We start from the raw sequence: 21,914 nt of genomic DNA, 5'->3' as shown, positions 1-21,914 counted from the left end.
AATAGTATACAATACGTCTTGAACAAAATACCAAGAAATTCACTATAATTAAAATATAATATTTTTGTCAATATTATCCATAACCATCATAATANTATTTTTGTCAATATTATCCATAACCATCATAATATGCTGTAATCAGTGTAATGTAAATCAGTATATCGTAGCCTTTACTACAGTAAAGTATAGTGTGAACTGTTATTTTATTTTTGAAAATGAATTCTGACTCTGATTCCGAGACAGAAATTCTTGAAACGTCAAAAAGGAAGAAAGGTATAATAAACAGGATAATTGTCCCACTTGTGAAGAGCTAAATGCTAAAATAAAATCTCAAAGTCTTAATGAAAATGCAATAAAAAGTGGCTGTTGCTGAATTGTTAATTCACAAGCGTCGAAGTCAAAAGTTTTATACATATTTAAGTTCAATTAAAAAAATATGCCTGGACGATACAAAAAGTGTGGGCATTTGTATCGATTACATGGCCAATCTTTCATTACCTCAAATACCTGTTCAAGATCTTTATTATTATAGACAGCTCACAGTTTGTAACTTTGGTGTTCATAACTTATCCACAGGAAGTATGAAATGCTACGTTTATCATGAGGGGGAAGCTGGTAAAGGACCTAACGAAGTCATATCATTTATAAATCATTACATCAATAATGACATAGGCAAAGAAGTTGAACGTCTCTATATTTTTTGTGATAACTGTGCAGGTCAGAACAAAAACAACGCAATTATTAGGTTTTTAATGGGTTTGGTGGAAAATAAAAGATTTAAAGAAGTCCAAGTTTTTTATGCAATGAGAGGTCATTCTTTCATGCCTCGTGACCGTGATTTTGGGTTGATTAAAAGATCTCTAGTAAAATACGAATGACTATACACAATAGACCAATACATTAATTTAATTTCCGAAGCGTCGAAAATTCCTAACAAATTTTCAGTCGTAAAAGTTGATCAAAACTATATAATTGACTACAAAAAATGGTGGCCAACATATTACAAAAAAACATGTTTAAGTAATGCCTCATACAGGAAAAATATACTGAGAGCTAATAAATCATCATTTGCTTTATCATCTTATCATCAACTCACTGTTTCATGTTCCAATAAAAACGAAATTAAATGTCGTGAATTTATAAATGCGTTGGTTGAACATACATTTCGTCTTCGAAATTCCACAACGGACTTTTTATTTCCAATCGACAAAGCACACAACGGAAAGTTGCCAATCAACGAAAAAAAGTTGGGAGATATCAAAAATACATTGAAATTTATCCCGGAAGAGTATATTAGGTTTTGGAAACCAATAAGTAAATGGCCTTTAAAATCTGATAAAAATGTATTAGACTAAAAATATAATGACCAAAATCTATTAAAAATATCATCAATGTATTTTAATTATAAGTTGTAGTTCAAAAAAAAAAATTATAAAACGTAAAAAATAATCTTATATTTATATTTAATAATAACATAAGTTATATAAGTTATACTCGGTAAAAATAAATTGATGAATAAAAACCCAGCACAGTGAGGTGGCGGCACAGTGGGGTCGTGGCATAGTTGGGTCCAGTATAGATGATATCTGACAGTGATTAAAATCACTATCATAAGAAACGCTTCGATGCAAATCTGTAGATAGTGTTTCATTTAGAGAAATTGGTGGATTATTCCAAAAGCAACATCAACTCTTATTTCTTTGATTATATCCTAATTAGTAATTCTTTGATTTTAAAATATAATATATGAATAAATACTAATTATAATTATTAAATTTAGTATGAAATTAATATACAATAATTTAATATAGTAATTTAAACGGAGAAATTATAAAAATAATAAAGAAGTTATATTTTGCTTTACTTTTACGTGTATAAAAATTTAAAGGGCTTCATTATATAATTTTCAATAAAAACTGTTACTATAAAAAAATGCACTGGACTACAAGGAACTTTCATCAGAAGTAAAAATATACTTTTCTAAATCAAATTGTTTCGTTGTTTTCAAATCTGCAATTAGACTTTTTCTATCAGTTCTAATTTTTTATATTATTACTAATTATATATAAAATAATAATTAAAAGAAAAAAAAAATTGTTTTCAAATTATTACTGATTTGATTTTTAATATGTTAAAAGTAATAATTTTTAACCTTCTTTATTTCGTCCTTTAAAGTGAAAGTTTATAATAAAAAAAATCATTTTTAACCTATTTTTTTGGTTCATTAAAGTTGATGAAAAAATTTTGACAAGTTTTATGAAAGTTTATTATAAAAAAAATTGAATATGTTACAATAACTTTTAGCTCAATTACAAGTTGAAATTGTCATCATTAAATAGAAAATTTTATGAGAATTAAAACTATGCTATTTTTAAGACTAATATGCAGTCAGGAAATTTTATAATTACTATTTATTGTATATTTATCAGAAAAACTCATTATTTTTTTGCATTTTTATCGTAATAAAACACTTAAATAGAAATCATAGTAATCATTTCTAAGTAATTTTTGGTATTTAAAAAGATTCTACAATTGAAATATCCAGAACTGAATTAATTTTAATGATTTACTTTAACTAAAAAAATTTTTTTTAAATTAATACTGATTTTGATTATTAATATGTTAAAAATAAGGAAAATGACATATTTAACCTATTTTTTTAATCGTTTAATGTTGATTTTTGTAAATATTTATAATAAAAAAAAATAATTTATTTTACCATAACTTTTAGCTGAATTGGCAAGTTTGAAATTGACATCATTAAATAGAAAATTTTATGAGAATTAAAAAAATTGTATCGTTAAGATTAATATGCAGTCAGAAAGTTTTATAATTACAATTTATTGTAAATTAATCAGAAAAGCTCAATATTTTTTTGCATTTTTATCGTAATAGATAACTTAAATAGAAGTAATAGTAATAATTTTCTAGTAACTTTTGGGGTTTGAAAAGATTATGCAATTGAAATATTCAGAACTTAATTAATTTTATTGATTTACTTTAACTAAAAGAACCAATCAAAACAAAATTGTTAAAATGATTTACTTAATTGAGCGTATAATAAAACTTGATTATAATTGTAAAAATCCATTATTAATTCAGGAGAAACTAACAATCATTTTTTTTAAAAATGATTTGTATAGCAACATGTTACCAAAAAATTTGTAATATTATAGTCTAGTAGTAGCACACACAAATAGAGTAAAAAAATAATTAAATTAAAAAGTAAAATGATTTAATTTTGTAGTTGAAACCTATCTTATCAAACTTAATTCGTCAATAAATACTTTGAAAACAATAAAAATGAATGATGTTAATTGTGTTTATGGAGAACATGGAATAACTAATTGTTTAATTGGTAAAATAGAATTTTTTTTTCAATTTTTGAGGGTAATATCTTCAACTAGATACAAATTGTAGTCATTTGACGTATCGTTGAAAAAAGTAGGTCAAGTTAGAGCAGAGAAAATAAATGATAGTCACAAAAAAATATCTTCTCAGCTTTGCATCGAAGCTAAAATTTAAAATATAGTAAAATAATTTTAATATGAATAAGAAATTTCTTCTCGCATAGGGCGACTAAAGTGATAGGATCCTTGATCTTTATTGAAGTTATTGAATCTAAATGAGATAAAAATCAAACGAGTTGAAAATTTATTCTAACTTAAAAAGAATTAAGAAAAAATGCAATAAATTTTCTTGCCCCTGTACCCCTGTACCCCAAGCGCGTAAGACATAAGTTTTACCGACTCGGCAACCGTACGTTGCTTCCGTTGACTGAAAAAAATGGCAATTTAAACTAGTTCAAATTTCAAAGCTATTTTCACGACAGAAAAAAATCAAAAAGCTTTAAATAAGTTTAACTTTCTATGCTATATCAATTTGATTTATATAATATTTATGAAAATCTGTACTCCCCTTGTCAGGTATTTTAAATTAAAATAAAATACAAAACCCAGAATTTTAACACAAAAATATCATATTTTTGAATACGGTAGTCATTTTCACCATGAAGACAAATCCAGAGGTCAATTTTTTTTTTTCAAATTAAAGTATATTACATTAGCTTTAATTTAAGGTATATATAAAAGTGTCAGTCTTTCCGGAACATTTTCAAAAGTTAAGTTGAAAAAGTTAATTTTTTGTAAAAAAGTTACCATTTTGAAACCCTTCCTGTGGGCTGTTAAAGAGTCAAATGATCACAAAAATATATAAAATGATAGGTAAATATCTAAGGTATCTATAAAAAAAAAAATTATATTGATTTGGTCATTTTTAAAAAAGTTATGGCAATTTTAATTAAAAAAAATTGAAGAAATGTCGAAAATTAGCGATTTTTAAATTTGTAATTTTTTGGGGGATTTCCCCCGTTTACGAAGAACGAGGGATTTTTTTTTAAATTTTGAGGGTAATGTCTTCAACTAAATACGATTTGTGATCTTTTGACATATTTTTCATCAAAATCGGTTCAGCGAGAGCTGAGATTGAGCGCATACAGACACAAAAAAAAACACATCATAGTAAAATTAATACCTTCTCAGCTTCGCATCGAAGCTAAAAATTCAATTCAGAAAAATGATTATATAAATGTAAATACACATAAGACTAATAAATATAAGTCGTGTTTGAGCTCAAAGAAGTACAAGAAAAATTAATTAAAATACATTTTGTAATAGTAAAAGCTTTTGTTTTACGTCTTAAAAATAAGATTTTGCAGTTAAAATAATTTTTTTATAAACCAAAATTTTTTGTAATATAATTTTTAGTTATGCACATAATTTTGTAATTTATTTATTTTTTATTTTTATTATTGAATTTTTATCTATATTTATATATCATATGGTAACAAATAATGTCTTTGAATTAAAAAAAATGAACTTTTTTATACATATTTTATACTTTTTTAGAAATGGGGTCTGATAGACTATGAACGTTAAAAATAGGCACGCGCCTGCTAAAGGGTTAATAAAAATAATATTATTGAAGTCTTGAGTAACCAACGACAAATGTGTAAGCAGAGTCAATTAATTATTGAACCACCTTGATATAAACAATTCAAATATAAGTCAATAAGATAAGGATACAATTATCTTTTTAAACTTATTAAGCATTTTGGACATGAGCAAAAAACATCAATAATTGATTTCTCACTTACTCTAATATACTGTAAGTTATTCTAATAACCTTGGATATATAGTACCCACAAATATACAAGTGGAACAGATCCAACTAACTACTATTATAAATTTCATCGTAATTTTTGCAACCTTAGACTATGTAGAAGCATATTTTTCTTACTAATTTTTAATAACAATATAATAAATTATTATAATTTAGATTTGAAATGGCCATCTTTTTAAACATTTTTTACGAAAAATGTGGATGAGTCGGATAAGTACGTTAGAATACGTACTTATTGAGTTATGAGCATAGAGTATACACTATGGTTACAAGCATTTTAATACAATGAGAGGATATATTACACGAATGGGTACAGCTCGTACTGTAGTATACACTCTCCTAAGAAACAACTATTTTCAAAGTTTGAAAAAATTAATTTACTATAAAAAATAAATAATGAAAAATATACTATTTAACAAATTTATCGTAGTCAGACCCTAAAATACAATATAATGCTTTAATCATACATATTGGTAGCCTAAAACACGGACTGTCCGCTACTGACGAGAACTTCCAAATAATTCCAAGGGCCGCATTAAACTGTATTATAACTACCGACGTATATGCTATTGTCCGTCTACTGCCCCTTATCGTCCAACTTCCACTAAATTCCGATTCCCAACCGAAACCCAATCGTCTGCTGCGGCGTGTTCACATTGCTGTCACGTGACAACAACCGTCCGACGCCCTGAAATATGTTATGCACTTCAATAACATAATGTGTATTTATACAGGTATAGAATCATCTATAAATCTTCTTCTTCTTCCTCGCCTTAATCCCAACTACTTAGGGTCGACCACCCTTATCCTAAACTTCCACTTGACACGATCTCCCACATCATCTACGCTCTGTTTAGTCTCATTTAGTCTCCGTTTAGCTATGTTTAGTCTCATCTACAAATAAATTTAGTTAATTAATAACACTAATGAACCCATGTTTTCACTTGATATTTTACTTTAACAATTTAAAAAAAAAATTTCTTTTTAGATCGTAATTGATTAAGAAACTATTTGTTATAATTAAGTTCTATAACATTAGTTCATGTCCAATGCTAAAACAATACAATTAAAAATTATTATATTTTAAATTTACACATATTTTAGTTGGTTTTGTTTTATTAATATACACCATGCTTAAATGTCTAATGAGTGTATTCTGTTATAAGCTTTTTTATTAATACTAAAAATGTTATTTATATTCTAAATAAATATTAGAAATATTAATAAATATTCCATAATTATTAATATTATATGAATTATATATATGTATACATGTATTATGTTTATGTATAATAAATTCTAATAAATAGTAATAATTAATATCATAGTATTAAAAAAATTAAAAAAATCTTATTACTAATAATTATATATTTCTAACTGTAATTTTATTACTATCTATAAATTTAAATATTCAGAATCCATCTTCCTCTCTCTATACAAATATATTTCATACTGATTTTGAAATTGATATCATTTGTAATTAATTATTTTATTAAAATCATAATGTTGATCAAATTTATAAGCATAGCCCTACATATGTCTTGTGTTTATAAAAAAATTATACATAGGGCTACCAGATGTTCCAAGTGAAAAATACGGAAATATAAAAACCTACCCCCCCCCTATTGAAAATTGGAAAATAAGAAATTTTTTTTTTTAATTTTCAAAAAGTAGAAGAAATAATCAAATTAAAAAAAAATATTTTAATTTGTTTGCCTGATAGGTGATGCGCATTTATGAAAATTAATGAGAATCGATAGAAATTAATTGTTATCAATAGGAATCGATGATCGATAATCTAGATTGACATTTTACTTAATTTTACGATTTACGTATAACTTATTTTATCAATTTTCAATAAATTATAAGTCACATACATATTCATTCTGCAATTGGTTTTATTGACTGAATAATTATATTATAAAGAACATCTCAAGTATTCGCAATACAATATCTCTCTTATCTACCTTATCAATAAAACATATTCTTAATTTCAACGATATTTTTCCGACGACCCAACTTTTTTCAGCAAGTTATTATTTTCCGGTCGCTCTAGATATTTTACAAAATCCAAGCATGACAATTTTTTGAAGTTGAACTGAACAATCAAAATATCGCGAATAGTAGCTACATCCAACGAATTTCGTTCTTTAGCCACTGAGTACCCATTAGCGAAAAAATGCGCTCACAATTCACATTATGGCCAGGTATAGCAAAGAAAAATTGAGCGATTTCCAATATTTCTGTGAATATTGTAATGTCATTGACCGAAAAAAAAGCGCAAATTTTTGGATTCTCCAATTACTCGCCACTTTACGTAATTTTTTCATGCACTTAACTTTTTGAACATTTTTGATCATTTCATGAAAAATACGGACGATATGGACGACCCTCAAAAATACGGACGTCTGGTAGCCCTAATTATACATAATATATAAAAGATTAACACTGGATATTTTACATCATCAATTATAAATAAGCTAATATTTTGATTATATTGCAATTTTTAGTAATTTAATATTATATTACAATTGAAGTTAAAATTATATTAAGAATAAAATAATAATTTAATTGAAAACAAAAATGTTTAATAAAAGATCTAATTTTGATTAATTATAAATATTTAAATAATCTAAAAACTATTATTATTATTATTGTTTTTTTATATTATAGATGATTATAGTTTTTACTTAAAAGGACGCCATACGGGCAAACGAAACACATTCTAGGATGAGAACTTCTATTAATATAAACATTTCTGCGAAAAACAATAATAACTTTAATGCAGTAAAAACGGTACTTGAATAAATTACTTGTACCAAAAATGTTCTAAGCCGACATAATAAGCAATAAACATTTTATAATGCAATTTATTTACAATACTAATAAGCGATAAATAACTAACCGGATGGTCTATTTATAGCATTAATTTTAGTGTAATTGAGCGACAAATTCAAACAATCGTTTTCAACAGACGGAACAAATATATTCAAAACGGGGACATATACAAATAAAATGCAAGTTAATAAGCAAATTGGCAACGTGTGGAATTCATAAGCGTTAAGAATGATTTCAATGCTCCGTCCCTTTGAATAATACAGACTTATGGAAGCAACGTTGCCAGTTTGTTTATGAACTTATGTCTAACCCATGGGACACGAGAGAACACAACTGAGGGTCTCTATTGAGAAATGAAGGATTTTTTTTTCTATCTTACCATTTGGCCGCAAAGTCACGTTCTTTCAAGCAGTATATTTATTGTACTAAACATTTGCGACGCTCTAATTTTGATCATCCTAATATTTGAATTTGTTGCTCTTATTACTTAGCTTGATTGACTTCATTATTCATTTTTTTTAATATGTGTCCATAAATTAAAAATAATTTATGTATTTGTCGCCAATTTATTATTTAGTTTTCAATTTATTACTCTATAATTACTCTCTTGTAGTATATTAGTAATCGGATTTTATCATTACACATTTTCGATCGTATACTTCTACTCTCTTAAGTCTAAATATGTTAAAAATTAAATTTTCAAATATTATTGAATTATTGGAATGCATAACCGATTAAATTATTATTAATTATATTATATATATAATTTCAAATAAAATGTAAAAAGAAAATTTAAAACTTCTTTCAAACATAACAAACATTTCTGTAAAAAAACAATAATTTCAATGTTGTAAAAATGGTGTTTGAATAATTAGACCATTTTTTATTGTATAAGTAAGTTAAAAATGTATGTTTCCATCTAAAAAAATAAATATAGTACTCTTATAAGGGATAAAGGAGAGACTTAAAAATTATTTAACCACTAATAATTTGAATACATAACAAAGCCCCAAAAAAATATGTCCAAGATTATTATTACTTGAGGAGAAATTTAGTGGTCAATGATAAATCAATCACCTTTGAAAGCTAATTAAAAAACATATTATATATATTCATAAAATAAATATTTTTAGTAATAGTTCAAGCAACTTTTATTTAATAGTTTTATACATTTATTAAGCTCATAATTTTGTAAAATATTATTCATATTTTTAAATTTAAAATTAAAAGTTATTGGATTGCATAACCATTTAAATTATTATATATTATATTATATATAATCTCAAATAAAATGTAAAACATAATTTCAAACTTCTATCAATACACATTAACACATAACAAACATTTTTGCTAAATAAAGAATTATTTTAATATTGTAAATGTGGCGCTTGAATAATTTGTACCAAAAATTTATTAAACCGACACAATAAACAACATACATTTTACAAATCCAATTTATTTACAATAATAATGGGCGATAAATTACTCAACCGGGCGGTCTATAAATAGAAATTATTTTAGTATAATTGAGCCACAAATTCAAACAATCGTTTTTAGCAGACGGAACAAATATATTCAAAACGGGGACATATACAAATAAAATGTAAGTTAATAAGCAATCTGGCAACGTGTGGAATTCATAAGCCTGAAGAATGACTTCAATGCTCTCCCTTTTTAATTAAACAAACTAAGTGAAAGCAATGTTGCCAGTTTGCTTATGAACTTATTTCTAAAACGCGGGACACGAAAGAACACAACTGAGTGTTCAAAAGTTACATGTGTAGCCTAGTCAAGCTCCACATAGCTTTTAATCACCCACCCACCCCCTCTCATCACTTGGCCTACGGCAGTCACAGTTGTCGTGTCCGGCACTACTGGCATCTAAGTTAGTACGTACGCGAATGTGTAGTTAAGTCGCATTGTTGAGTTTCCTAACTCGTTGGCCAGTGTTCTGGTGTGTTTTTATTTGTTGTTGGTTGGTTTGTATCGGCAGTGTAGTTGACTAATGGCTGGGTGATGTTTTACGATTTTTAGTGTTAATGTATCAATATATTGAATCTCTATTAGTTTATATATATACTGTATGTCATCGATCTTTAGTGCATTGTCTTCTCGTTGTTCGCCTATTAAGATTAGCAGAAAACACCCGACCCGTCATTTATACATAGTTGATTAAGTTAAAGTTTATGTAAAGTAATTGAAAGAGTCACTCTAGGACCTAGTATTATATATATTATTTTTACAATCAATATTGAGAAATGTAAGATTTTTTCTATTTTACCATTCGGCCGCCAAGTCACGTTCTCTCATGCAATATATTCATTGTACTATAAAATTATGACACATTAAATTTGTTCATCGGAATATTTGTATTTGCCAAACTTATTACTTAGATCGATTGACTTAAGTATTCATTTTCTCAATTATCTCGAATTCAAAATAATCAATGACTGTTGCCAATTTTTTGTAGTGTAGTTTTCAATTTTATGTTCTAACATATTTATAACTATTTTTATCCTTAAACGTTTCTCGCCCGCTCATTTCAATCTTCGAATCATTTTTTAAATTATACCAGTTTCTATATTTTAATCAAGTTAAAAAATTATGTTGTCATTTAAAACTACTTAGTTAGTATTCTTAAGGGATAAAGGACAGGCTTAAAAAGTATTCAATCCAGTGGTGGCCTCGTGGATGCTAGTGGTGGGGGTACGACTTTAAATATTGTACAAATATAATTAATAAATATAATATAAAATATAGTTATAGGTATAAAAAATTGTCAAATTAAATATTGTAAAATAAAACACAATACACATATTATTATTTTTAAGGACGCAGTAGATTATAGAAATGAAAATAATAATAATAGCGATTATACTATTATAACAACCGATAAAGACAAGCAGTCAATTCTAAAAATAAATTACCCAATATAGTAGTATACTAATATTTTACCGTATGAACAACGCTATCGGTCGTCCAAACATTGCTCGTGTGTGCACTCACATATACTGAGGGAAACAACTTTTATGTTCACACACGACAAATGAATTATAACTATTTTACTATTTAAAAATTTGCATTTTTAATAAAAATGTAGAATTAAGAATATACAATTCATTTTCTTCTTTTAATTAATATTAATAGGGAGTTTCCCGTCCCGTCGTCCAATCTACGAGCCGCCACTGAGTTAATCACTTATGATTTCAGAGATTAATAGTACACAACAAAGCCAAAAAAAATATTACCAAGATTATTATTACTTTAGGAAAATTTAGTGGTCAATAATAAATCAATCACCTTTGAAAGCTAATTAAAAAACATATTAAAAATATTTTAGGTAATATTTCACACAATTTTTTATTTAACAGTTTTATACATTTATTAAATTCGACATTTTATAAACAATTATTTATATTTTAAAATTTTAGATTAAAAGTTATTGCAGTGCATAACCAATTAAATTATTATAAATTATATTATATATATAATCTAAAATAAAATGTAAAATATAGATTAAAAAAACCCAGCACAGGGGGGTCGCGGCACAGTGGTGACGTGGCATAGATGGATCAAGTATAATGATATCTGACAGTGATTAAAATCACTATAAAAAAAAAACGCTTCGATGCAAATCTTTAGATAGTGTTTAATTTTAAAAAATTGGTGGATTATTCCAAAAGCTACATGATCTGCTAGTTCATTATTAATATCCTAATTAAGATAAAGTATGTCGAATGAAAAAGGGATTATTAAAAAATATTATTTCTTATAAAAAAATAATGTTGATCCATACACTTTTAAATATGTCATAGCATTATAAAGTTAAAAATGTAAAAAATAAAATCGAGAATTTTCACATAATAATAATAAAGTTCTAAAATAATATAAATAAAAGTTCTACTTTTTACATGCATTTTTTAGATTTGAACCCCCTCGTATATAGGGAAATGGTCCGATTTAAAAAACAGTATGTCAAATGAAAGATGTATATGAATACTACTCCTCATAAAAAAATTGTACTGATCCATACATTTTTCAAAAAGTTATAGCATAATAAAGTTAAAAATGTAAAGTACAAAATCGAAAATTTTCACACAAAAATAGCATTCGGTAGCCATTTTCACCGTGAAGATAAAATAAAGTCCGAAATTTTTTTTTTGCATAATAAAGTAGATTACATTAGCTTTAATTTAAGATATATATAAAAGTGTCAGACCTTCCGGAACATTTTCAAAATTTAAGTTAAAAAAATTAATTTTTTGTGAAAAAGTTGTCATTTTAAATCCCCCCTTGTGGGCAGGTTAAAGGTTAAATTTATGAAAAAAATATACCAAATGAAAGGTAATGATATCATGAATCTATATAAAAAAAATATATATTGATATGTTCATTTTTGAAAAAGTTATGACACTTTAAAGTAAAAAAAATTTCGAAAATTAGCGATTTTTTAATTTGTAATTTTTTTGGAGGTTTCCCCCATTTACGGGGAACGAGGGAATTTTTTTCAATTTTTGAGGGTAATGTCTTCGACTAGATACAATTTGTGATCTTTTGACGTATCATTGAAAGAAATCGGTTCGGTGAGAGCTGAGAAAAAGTGGTAACAGACACAAAAAAAAAAAAAAAAAAAAAAAACATCTTAGTAAAACTAATACCTTCTCAGCTTCGCATCGAAGCTAAAACTAAAAAAACACGCTTTTAAAGTACATCGAACTAAAAAGTTAAAAATCATTTTTAAAATAAACTTAAAACAATAATGAACGAAAAATACTAGTATTATTGTGATAAAAGCGTAAGTGCTTTATGCCATATTTTTTGTATAGTTCGAATTAAACTTTATTATATTTTTTAGAACATTGGTCATATACTTGATGATGAAAATACTGAAATTTCTAATCAGTTGCTTGTAAATAATTCAGTAGAAGTAGTTGATGAAATAGGAGAAATTGATATCGTCTATTTTTGAGCATTCTAAATAATGAAGAAAAAGAGTATCAGTATATGTTACCCAGACAACCCAAATATGTAAACGTTACCCAATATCACAGATGTTGTGCACACACAATTAATTTGGTAGCAACAGTGGTAAATAAAAATTAATCCAACCATCCATTGTACATTTAAAAGTAATATTTTAAATTAAATATTTTATTTTATTAATTAACAATCTCTGTATAGGACTATAAAAAAGGTTTTTCTAATGCTGCTGTTAAAAAATAGTTCCGAATGACTTTTGCCAAGTCAACTGCATTATGGAACAAACAAAGGTGCTCGACCAAGTCAGCTGATTTAATCAAACAAAATCTTGGCGTTTATTTAATAATACCCAACGAGACATGTTAGAATTCATTGTATGATACAGTGTTGTTGCTTAATACATTAATTAAAAATAATGAACTTAAATTTAGAACTATTATGGATGAATTGGTTATTATGAGGTTGACACTAAATTAAAATAAATAATTTATTGATATTTCACTGTTTATATATATATAAAATTTTTTTTTTCAGATTTAATAGATGTGGCATTTAATTTTTAAATCAATATCCAAAAATGTTGAAAATAGTCTTTTCTTAGGAGAGTATATACTCCATTACGATCTGTATCCATCCGCGTAATATATCCACTCTTTGTATTAAAATGCTTGTAACCATAGTGTGTAATCTATCCTCATAACTCAATAAGTACATATCCTAATGTACTTATCTGACTCATCCACATTTTTCGTTTTAACTTAATAGTTTAGTTCATTTGATTCTTATTATTCAATTCTAATGCTAGTACTATTTTATAGTGTGTTAAATTTTCACAACAATTAATTTTTCTTTAATTTAAAAATAGAAATAATATTACTTCTATAACTTAAAATTAAGTATATTATTGAAATAACACCACAAAAAGTAAATTTATTGTATTATACCATTTGGCATAGTTTTATATTACTTTAATATTCTTTTGATCTCAGTACAAGGCAAATAAAATTAACAACAAGTAAAAAAAAAAACAATACATTTTTCATAAATGTTTAGTTTTTCTAGGATTTACAAAATATATATACTAAATAATAATATTTTACCTTTAAATGTAAAAAATAAGTAACTAATCAGTCAGATATAACTCAAAATAAAAATTAATGCTAAAAACCTTATCCTTAAAAATACTTTACAACAGATCACATTAAAAATATAAAAATAAAAACTCTTAAACATTAGTTCATACATATGTTCTTAAAATTACATAGGAAACACCACTTTGTTACTTGTCAGATAAATTGTTTTGTTTTTGTAGGCCACTATAATCTATAAAAATATAAGATTAATTATTATTATTATTTTTATATATTAATATCTATCATATACTAATAAACTACAATTGTTTCATTATTTACTTTTTATTTTTTTGTATGAAAATATTAATTAAACAATAGTAATTTACTAGAATAGTAATAATTTAAAAAAATTAATCAAACAAATTTAAATTAATCAAATATTATATTATGCTACATCACTCTGCATTAAAAAAAAAAAAAACCAAGACTTGGTAAAACTTTAATAAGCAGTAAGAATTTTATACATTTTTAAGCATAACTTAAAATTACCAATTTTTTTCCTTTTATAGACTTCTCCAAATCTAGACATATATTTTTTAATATAGTCTGCTACTTTTTCTTTTGTATTGTTACTTATTTTCAATTTATCAGCTTTTTTTAATTGTAGCTCTTTTAATAAAATATTCTCATTAATCTAAAAAATATGTATTAAATCAATAATTAATTAGTTTAATATCTTTCAAAATAATTCATATAACAGACAAATTTACACCATGGCATTTCTGAGGTAATATCAATTTAAACAGCTATAACTGTAACTACATTCAAAACAGCAAGTGATTTGTTAATTTGATTTTACTGATTTTTATTACCCAAAAACATTTTTTAGGTTATCCAAAAAGATAAGTAATGAAAACTAATAAACAATTATTGTATAACATGTAATTACTGGTAAATTGTAAGGACAATTATTACTTCTCAAAAGTAATTAATTTATTATATAAATCTAAATTAATAATGATAATTAACATAAATTATTGATCTTAAAAACATTACAAATTATAAGATACAAACATAGCAATGTCAACATTTAGACATTTATATCCCTATCTTCAAAATTAAATAGATTAATTTTCATTGTGTCAATTTTAAAATATAATCAAAAACCAAACAATTATGAGTTTTAAAATTTTAAAAACTATATAAACTAAACATTTTTATTATAATAGAGCAAATAGTAGGGATGTGACAAAAATAAACTAACTAACAGCACAGCCTTTGCGATTAGATGTTTTTTGCCCAACAAATGAAAGCTATTTTAGTACTTTACCTGTTCTTGAAACAAATTTATAGCACTAGAAAAAATTTCTGAATATATCACTACTCTACCACAAGAATGTATTTAGTTACTACTAAATTTTTTTAGTTAATTTTTCATATTTACCTTTTTAGCTAGAAATTTGAAATCTTCGTCACTTCTAATACGACCTTGTTGACAAGTTTTTTTAGCATAACATCCTAAAGTCTTCACAATGATTGTAGCCATTGAGTTATGGTAGTCCATTATTTTTTTCATTTCTTTGCGACTATCTGGAATGAGTTTTAACACATCTGTAGAAAAAGACATCATACTAACTGGTATTTTATGTTTCCTTTTAACTGGTAACTGTTCCAAGCTATTAGATTTATTTCGTAAGTTTTTCATTTTTCTATTTCTTAACAATTTAAGTTTTGAAACAATTGGTGAAATCATAGAATCACTATCATTAATCTGATTAGAAGAAATTTGTGGTTCAGTATCTTCAGAAGATGTTGATGGTTGTAATGTAGAACTACTTATATTAAATTCTTTACGAATTTCAAAAGGGTGACATTTCATTAATGGTTTTTGTTTGGAAGTGATTTGATTTAAGTTTATTGGCCGAACATCAACACTTGTTGAATTATCAGATTCTCCTTCAATCAAAAATGTGACTCTTTTCTCTTTTGTTTTTTTTAAAGGATCATCTACATTCACATTTGTATGTTTTTTTAAAGCAGATTTGGTTTTAATAATACAATTTTTTAGAGCTAAACGATGAATATTTCCTTTGCGCACCATATTTCTTTTAGTTGCTGGAATTTTATAGTGAATACCTTTAATTCCTTTAAGCCTCAGTCCTATTTTCTTTTTGAAAACTGGTAATACACTATTTTGAGTTTTCAAGTATCCAACTACTTTTCGGTATTTTTTAAACTTCAATTTTTTATGTAGTTCAATTTCTTTATTAACTTTATTGCAAGTTAGTACTTCAGAATTCATATTTTGAATAATAAAAGTTTTTGGCACAGAAAATTTGTTTTCATCTTTTGTTTTACTCAATAGAGAGTTTAATATTGCCGTAGAAAATTTATTCTTATAGTTCAAACAAAATTTAGTAGGAAATTGTAATAAATTGGAGCACAATGAGTTAGATGCTATATTTGCTTCTTTATTATAAAAAACTACTTTTTTATTTTCTCCAGTTATTGAAAACAATGAAACATCAGATAAATTTAAAGGTGGTTGTGGAAACTTTGATTGAACTGAATTTTTTATTTTTAACAGTTTAGAGGGTTGTTTTTTAAAAGATTTACTAATTACTCTAATTCTTGCTAATAAATCTACACCAGATTTTACAGCTTTTATATTTTTTAAAATTTCATCTATTTGATTAGAACTTGAGACTTGACTGGATTGATTATTTTTAAGTAAACTATTTTGCATAAAGTGATGTACATTACTATTCAGAGAATTCAAAATTAATTTAGTGGGAGACACTAGAGATTTTTCAGAATCAAAATCATTTTGTGCAATATTTACTAAAGATGTAGGTAATTTTTTTGAAAAAGGTTGTACTAGTATTGATGAATTAAATAAAGGTGAAGGGGATGGTTGTAATGGGTTGTGTGTCAATGGAAAGTCAAGTTGGCAATTTGAGTGTAGTTGATGAATTGGTAAGTATGGTGATCTGCTTACAAGTTTGGACTGTAATAAAGTTTCTGGTGGTAAAGCATTTAAACTTTGAATATTTTGGTGAATAGTATTACCTGTAATAATAACAAATTATTAAATTATATATATTAACAAGTAATAATATAATTAAATTAAATACTATAACATTTAATAACATCTGATATACAGAGCTAGCTTTATGTATGATCAATCTATGTGACAGTACAGGGTGGTATCAAGAAAAATACGATGTTTTATAATATTTTCAAGAGTTGAGTACTTTTTTTTTATTTTTGCCAGTCAATTAAAAAAAAAAAGGTCATACCATTATTTATACAGTGATAAAATATGGCTTGTATAGAGTGAATATTTTATTTGATTATTGAATGTTAAAAAGGCAATTTAAAAAAATAATTTATATCAAAGAACAAGAAAAAAATATATATACAGAGTGATTCTTTTAACGCTAGCCAAAAATTTAAGTGGAAGTTATAGTAATCATATAACTCCCACTTAAATTTTAAGAATCACCCTGTATATGTAAATTAAAAACAAAAATGTATAAAAACAAAATTATAATAACAATTATTTTTAAAATCAGGTTTAAATATCTAAAAGATAAATTATTATATAAGAAGTAGACGGTATCCAAAAACTATGAATTTTTAAGGGAGCGTAGAATTATGAGTCGAGGATTATTATTATTATAATAGAAGATACGATAAGAGGAAATATGGAAAAGAAAGTGATTTCTAGTGAGATAGGATGGAACACGAAAGGATACAGAGAACAAAAGGTCTGGTACATCAATTAAACCATTAAGGAGAGCATTGATAAAAAGTAGATCAGTGTCAAGTAACCTGGAAACAAGTGTAGGTATACTAAGTGTGGATAAAATAATGGAGTAATCATGTGGGGGTTGGGAAATTTTAAGCAAATAAGCAGCGTAAGATAACAAATGGTTTTGTATTCTTTCAATTAGAAATTGAACGCTAGATAAGTATGGATGCCATACAACTACACAGTGATCTAAAATGGAGCGAACAAGGGAAAAAATAGAGGGAACATAAACATTGTGGGGAAGTGAAAGGGCTAGCATGGTGCTTTAAAAATCCTAAAAGTTTTGCCAACAGGATATGGTAGATTTACCAGGGCGGAAACTATGTTGTTCATCAATGATGTGGTTAAAACTAAATTTAATATATGAATAGACAAGGGATAGAAATAGTTTGGCAATATGGGAAAGAAGAAAATAGGCTTGTAACTGGGGACAAGAGACGGGTCACCAGTTTTCAGTATAGGTGTGATGGAACAAATCTTCCATAATTCAGAAAAAAACATTCTTCTAGAAAATGCGTATAAAAAAAAACATAGGCTATGCTAGAGAAAGTAGGCAATTTTTAATAATTGTGCTGAGATTCCATTATGACTATTCAAAAATTGTTTTTTGGAGAACTTAATATGGTTTGGATATTTTCGAGGGAGAAAAACAATTTGAAGACTGTTTATAAAAATAGGTGGTACAAATTGTTGAATCAGAGAAAGAAGAAAGAGAAGTTTTGTAAATAGAAGAAAAGCGGTACAAAAATAGATACAGTAAGTGAGCAGGAGTACATTATGTGACACACAGATGAAGGAATGGAAGAGTTTTTATTAAGATCTTTGGTATATTTCCAAAAGATAGAAGAATTAAGAGTAAGCATATTTTGGGTGTAATTAATATAGGACTAGTCATTTAGTTTAGAGATATGCTTACATTAAGCTCTGAAAAAATTAAATAATTGTTAGGACGTTTTGATCATTTAAAATTAGCATGAGCTTGTTTTTTTGATAAATAAAATTTTTTCGTGTTGCCGAACAAGGGGGGAACTTGTGAGTTTTAAAAATTTTAACAGAAACAAAGAGATTAATAGAATATAGGATCGCATCATTAAAAACAGAAGCGACATCATTGATAGAGTAAAGAGAGAAGGTAGTCTCCAGTTTAAAGGAATTAAAAAATTAAGATATAGCAGTATAGTCAGCACCTTTAAAATCTTTGTAAGTTTGTGTATTATCATGTAGGTTGTCATTGCTGACATAAATACAACACTTACTTATATTTGTAGGTTGTACAATAATGGTAGGTTGATTGTCCCATCTTGTTTTTCTTACATCATTATTATTAAGTATATGAGGTGTGATATAACTTGGTGAATGCATAGGTTCTTGATGACGTTGAACTATACCATTTTGTGTTATTTTCATAATACATTCCTTATTATCCATCCAATTATCTAATACCTTCTTTCTAAAACTTTTAAAATAAAATTCATTGCAATTATTGTTTTTAATAAACAAATATAATAATTACTTTTTTTTTCTTTCCAATTCAATTTTTTGTTCATACTCTTTTCTTATTTTTATACGATCCATATATACCAAATTGGTAGTTGGCCGGATTTTATTATTTATTTTGCTATTAGTTTTGTAAGGAATTTTCGACCTATAAAATTATTTTTTTTATTAAATAATATCAATTTTACCTGGTTAATTTGTAAAGGTAAATACCTTTGAAATATTACTTAATATTATACTTTAACATTTTCAAACATAACTTTTCATTTTTAATTATAATGACTCAAAATTAACATTTTTTTAAAATAACCCTAGGATAGGTTAAAAAACTAATTTTTAAAGACATTTATTTTTCATATTAAAAAAAAACTATTTTAAAAGTTGTAATAAATTTACTATAGTTTTCTTGCTTATATTATTTAGAATGTTTTGACATTAAAAGCACTGTTCTAACTACAAAACTTTGGTAGCAAAATAAAAAACCAAGCTTAGTGGGGACAAGCATAGATGATATCTGACAGTGATTAAAATCAGTATCAAGAAACTTGATTTAAATCTGTAGATATTGTTTAATTTTTAGAGGAATTATTTAATTATTCCAAAAGCCACATGAGTTCCTATTTCTTTATTTATATCCTGATTACAAGTTTTATGATTTATAAATATAATAAAAAAATAAATACTATATAAATTGTTATAGTAATTAAATTTAGTATAAAATTGATATTGAATAATTCAGTATTGTAATTTTTATGGAATAATTATGAAAAGTTATAGAGTTGTGTATACAGAATAATTCTTTTAATACTAGCCACTTGAATGGACTTCAAATAATAATTACATTTAAAGTTTTAATTTTATTTATTTCTCGATTTATTAATTATTACATTTTTTTAAAATTCATCCTTTATACTATAAAAGGGCGTAAACTTTATTTCTTTCAATGACAACATGCATAATTAATTAGTTAATAAAATAAAAAATTGTCTAATTAAGAAAATAACTAGTCAAAAATAATTTTTTAAATAGTACTTCAGAATTTATTAACATTTTTAAATGTAGAAAGAAGGAAGAATGCGACAGAGTAATATGTTATGATAACAAAACATAACCCACATTCACCTTCACTTTATATTTTCTTAACTTAATTAAAATGAATTAAAAAATGAAGTTGACATCCTTATTAGTTATAAAGGATGAATTAAAAAAATTATTATTATTAATAAATAGAGAAATATATGAAACTGAAAAATACCAAAAATAATTTTCAAAGCATAATTATTATTTTAAAAGAAATTGAGTGAAGAAAAGTTGCTACCAAGTAATTATTGAAAGAATCACTTTGTATTTTATCATAAGCCATTGGTAGCTAAAACATATTTTTGAAAAGGGCAGCCCCTTCCTTTTAAATTAAAACGAAGGAGCTGTCTAATCTAATATGTATATTAAAAGTTTTATTAAACATATTAGATTGTCATAAAAGATTTTTAAACATTTTCCTTAAAAATATTTATAACTAAAACTAAATCATTTATAAATATTTTTTTTTTGTAAATGGGAATTGAATGGAGTAATTACCCGGTTCTTCCTATAGGACTATACCGTTTGACCTAAAATATAAACAAATTAATTGAAATAGAAAATTATAACAACACGAAAATTGATGATTTTTTTGCTTGAAGTGCTTGAGGATATATTCATGTTTGCAGTTGAGTTCTGACATTTTGGACTCATTGCAGAGTCCGAAACAACACAATCCATGAAAGCTTTAACACATTTATTGATGATCTTTTTACACCAAATTAACATATTTTGTTTAATTTGGGGAACTATCTACATTTATAAGATAAAATGTTGGGACAATTTTTTTTTTTAACTTAATAGTAAATAGCATATGTTTAGATTCCTGAATATTTACCGAACATATTCAAAAGTTCTACATTTTATATGTATGTTTCTAGCTTTGAAACCCCTCTGTATAAGAGGAAATAATGAAGTGAAACCTTTTTCAGTCATTCAACTGATAGAATATTAGGTTAGTTTTGGAAAAAATAAAAAATACACCTAAACATTTTATTTTCTATTGAAATTAATTTAATTTATTATTATTATTAATTTTCTTATTTTATTGCCACCAAATATATAATGGGCTTATGATAATCAATATGTCTAATGTAAGTTTTTGATTGGATACTATGAAGATATTGTGTGAAAATTGTGGTTTTTATATGTATATATATATTTTAAATTAACCAAAATATTTAATATATCAAAAGTTAATAGATAAATTAAAAAACGGTAGCACAGTGGGGTCGCGGCATAGTGGAGACATTGCATAGTTGGGTTCAGTCTAGATTTAATCTGACAGTGATTAAAATCACTATCATAAGAAACGCTTCGATGCAAATCTGTAGATAGTGTTTAATTTTAAAAAATTGATGGATAATTGCAAAAGCAACATCAACTTCTATTAAAATAAAATACAAAACCCATAATTATCATACAAAAATAGTATATTTTTCAATATGGTA

At 25.5% G+C, this 21,914-nt stretch overlaps 1 protein-coding gene and 1 long non-coding RNA gene across 2 annotated transcripts in view; one reads left to right on the top strand and one right to left on the bottom strand.

The window, feature by feature from the left end:
- The first annotated feature begins 12,824 nt into the window (after positions 1-12,824).
- LOC126907715 (uncharacterized) lies at positions 12,825-13,826 on the top strand. Its single transcript, XR_007704595.1, has 3 exons — positions 12,825-13,148; positions 13,201-13,460; positions 13,534-13,826. It is a non-coding gene; the product is annotated as an uncharacterized LOC126907715 (long non-coding RNA).
- A 98-nt stretch (positions 13,827-13,924) lies between these two features.
- Positions 13,925-21,914, bottom strand: part of LOC126907706 (uncharacterized) — a 14,963-nt gene continuing 6,973 nt past the window's right edge. Inside the window, exons 12-16 of the mRNA XM_050689194.1 lie at positions 19,400-19,531; positions 19,143-19,342; positions 15,517-17,141; positions 14,622-14,766; positions 13,925-14,322 (exon numbers count right to left, since the gene is read on the bottom strand). Coding sequence (XP_050545151.1) covers positions 14,279-14,322; positions 14,622-14,766; positions 15,517-17,141; positions 19,143-19,342; positions 19,400-19,531 — 2,146 coding nt within the window. The 3' untranslated portion in view covers positions 13,925-14,278. The remainder of the gene's footprint in view (positions 14,323-14,621; positions 14,767-15,516; positions 17,142-19,142; positions 19,343-19,399; positions 19,532-21,914) is intronic.

The sequence above is a fragment of the Daktulosphaira vitifoliae genome, unplaced genomic scaffold (genome assembly GCF_025091365.1).
Source record: "Daktulosphaira vitifoliae isolate Bord-2020 unplaced genomic scaffold, ASM2509136v1 Scaffold_5, whole genome shotgun sequence".
In the NCBI taxonomy this organism is placed as follows: domain Eukaryota; kingdom Metazoa; phylum Arthropoda; class Insecta; order Hemiptera; family Phylloxeridae; genus Daktulosphaira; species Daktulosphaira vitifoliae.
Note: the sequence above shows the minus strand (reverse complement) of the source record. Positions and strands in the feature narration are given on the sequence as shown.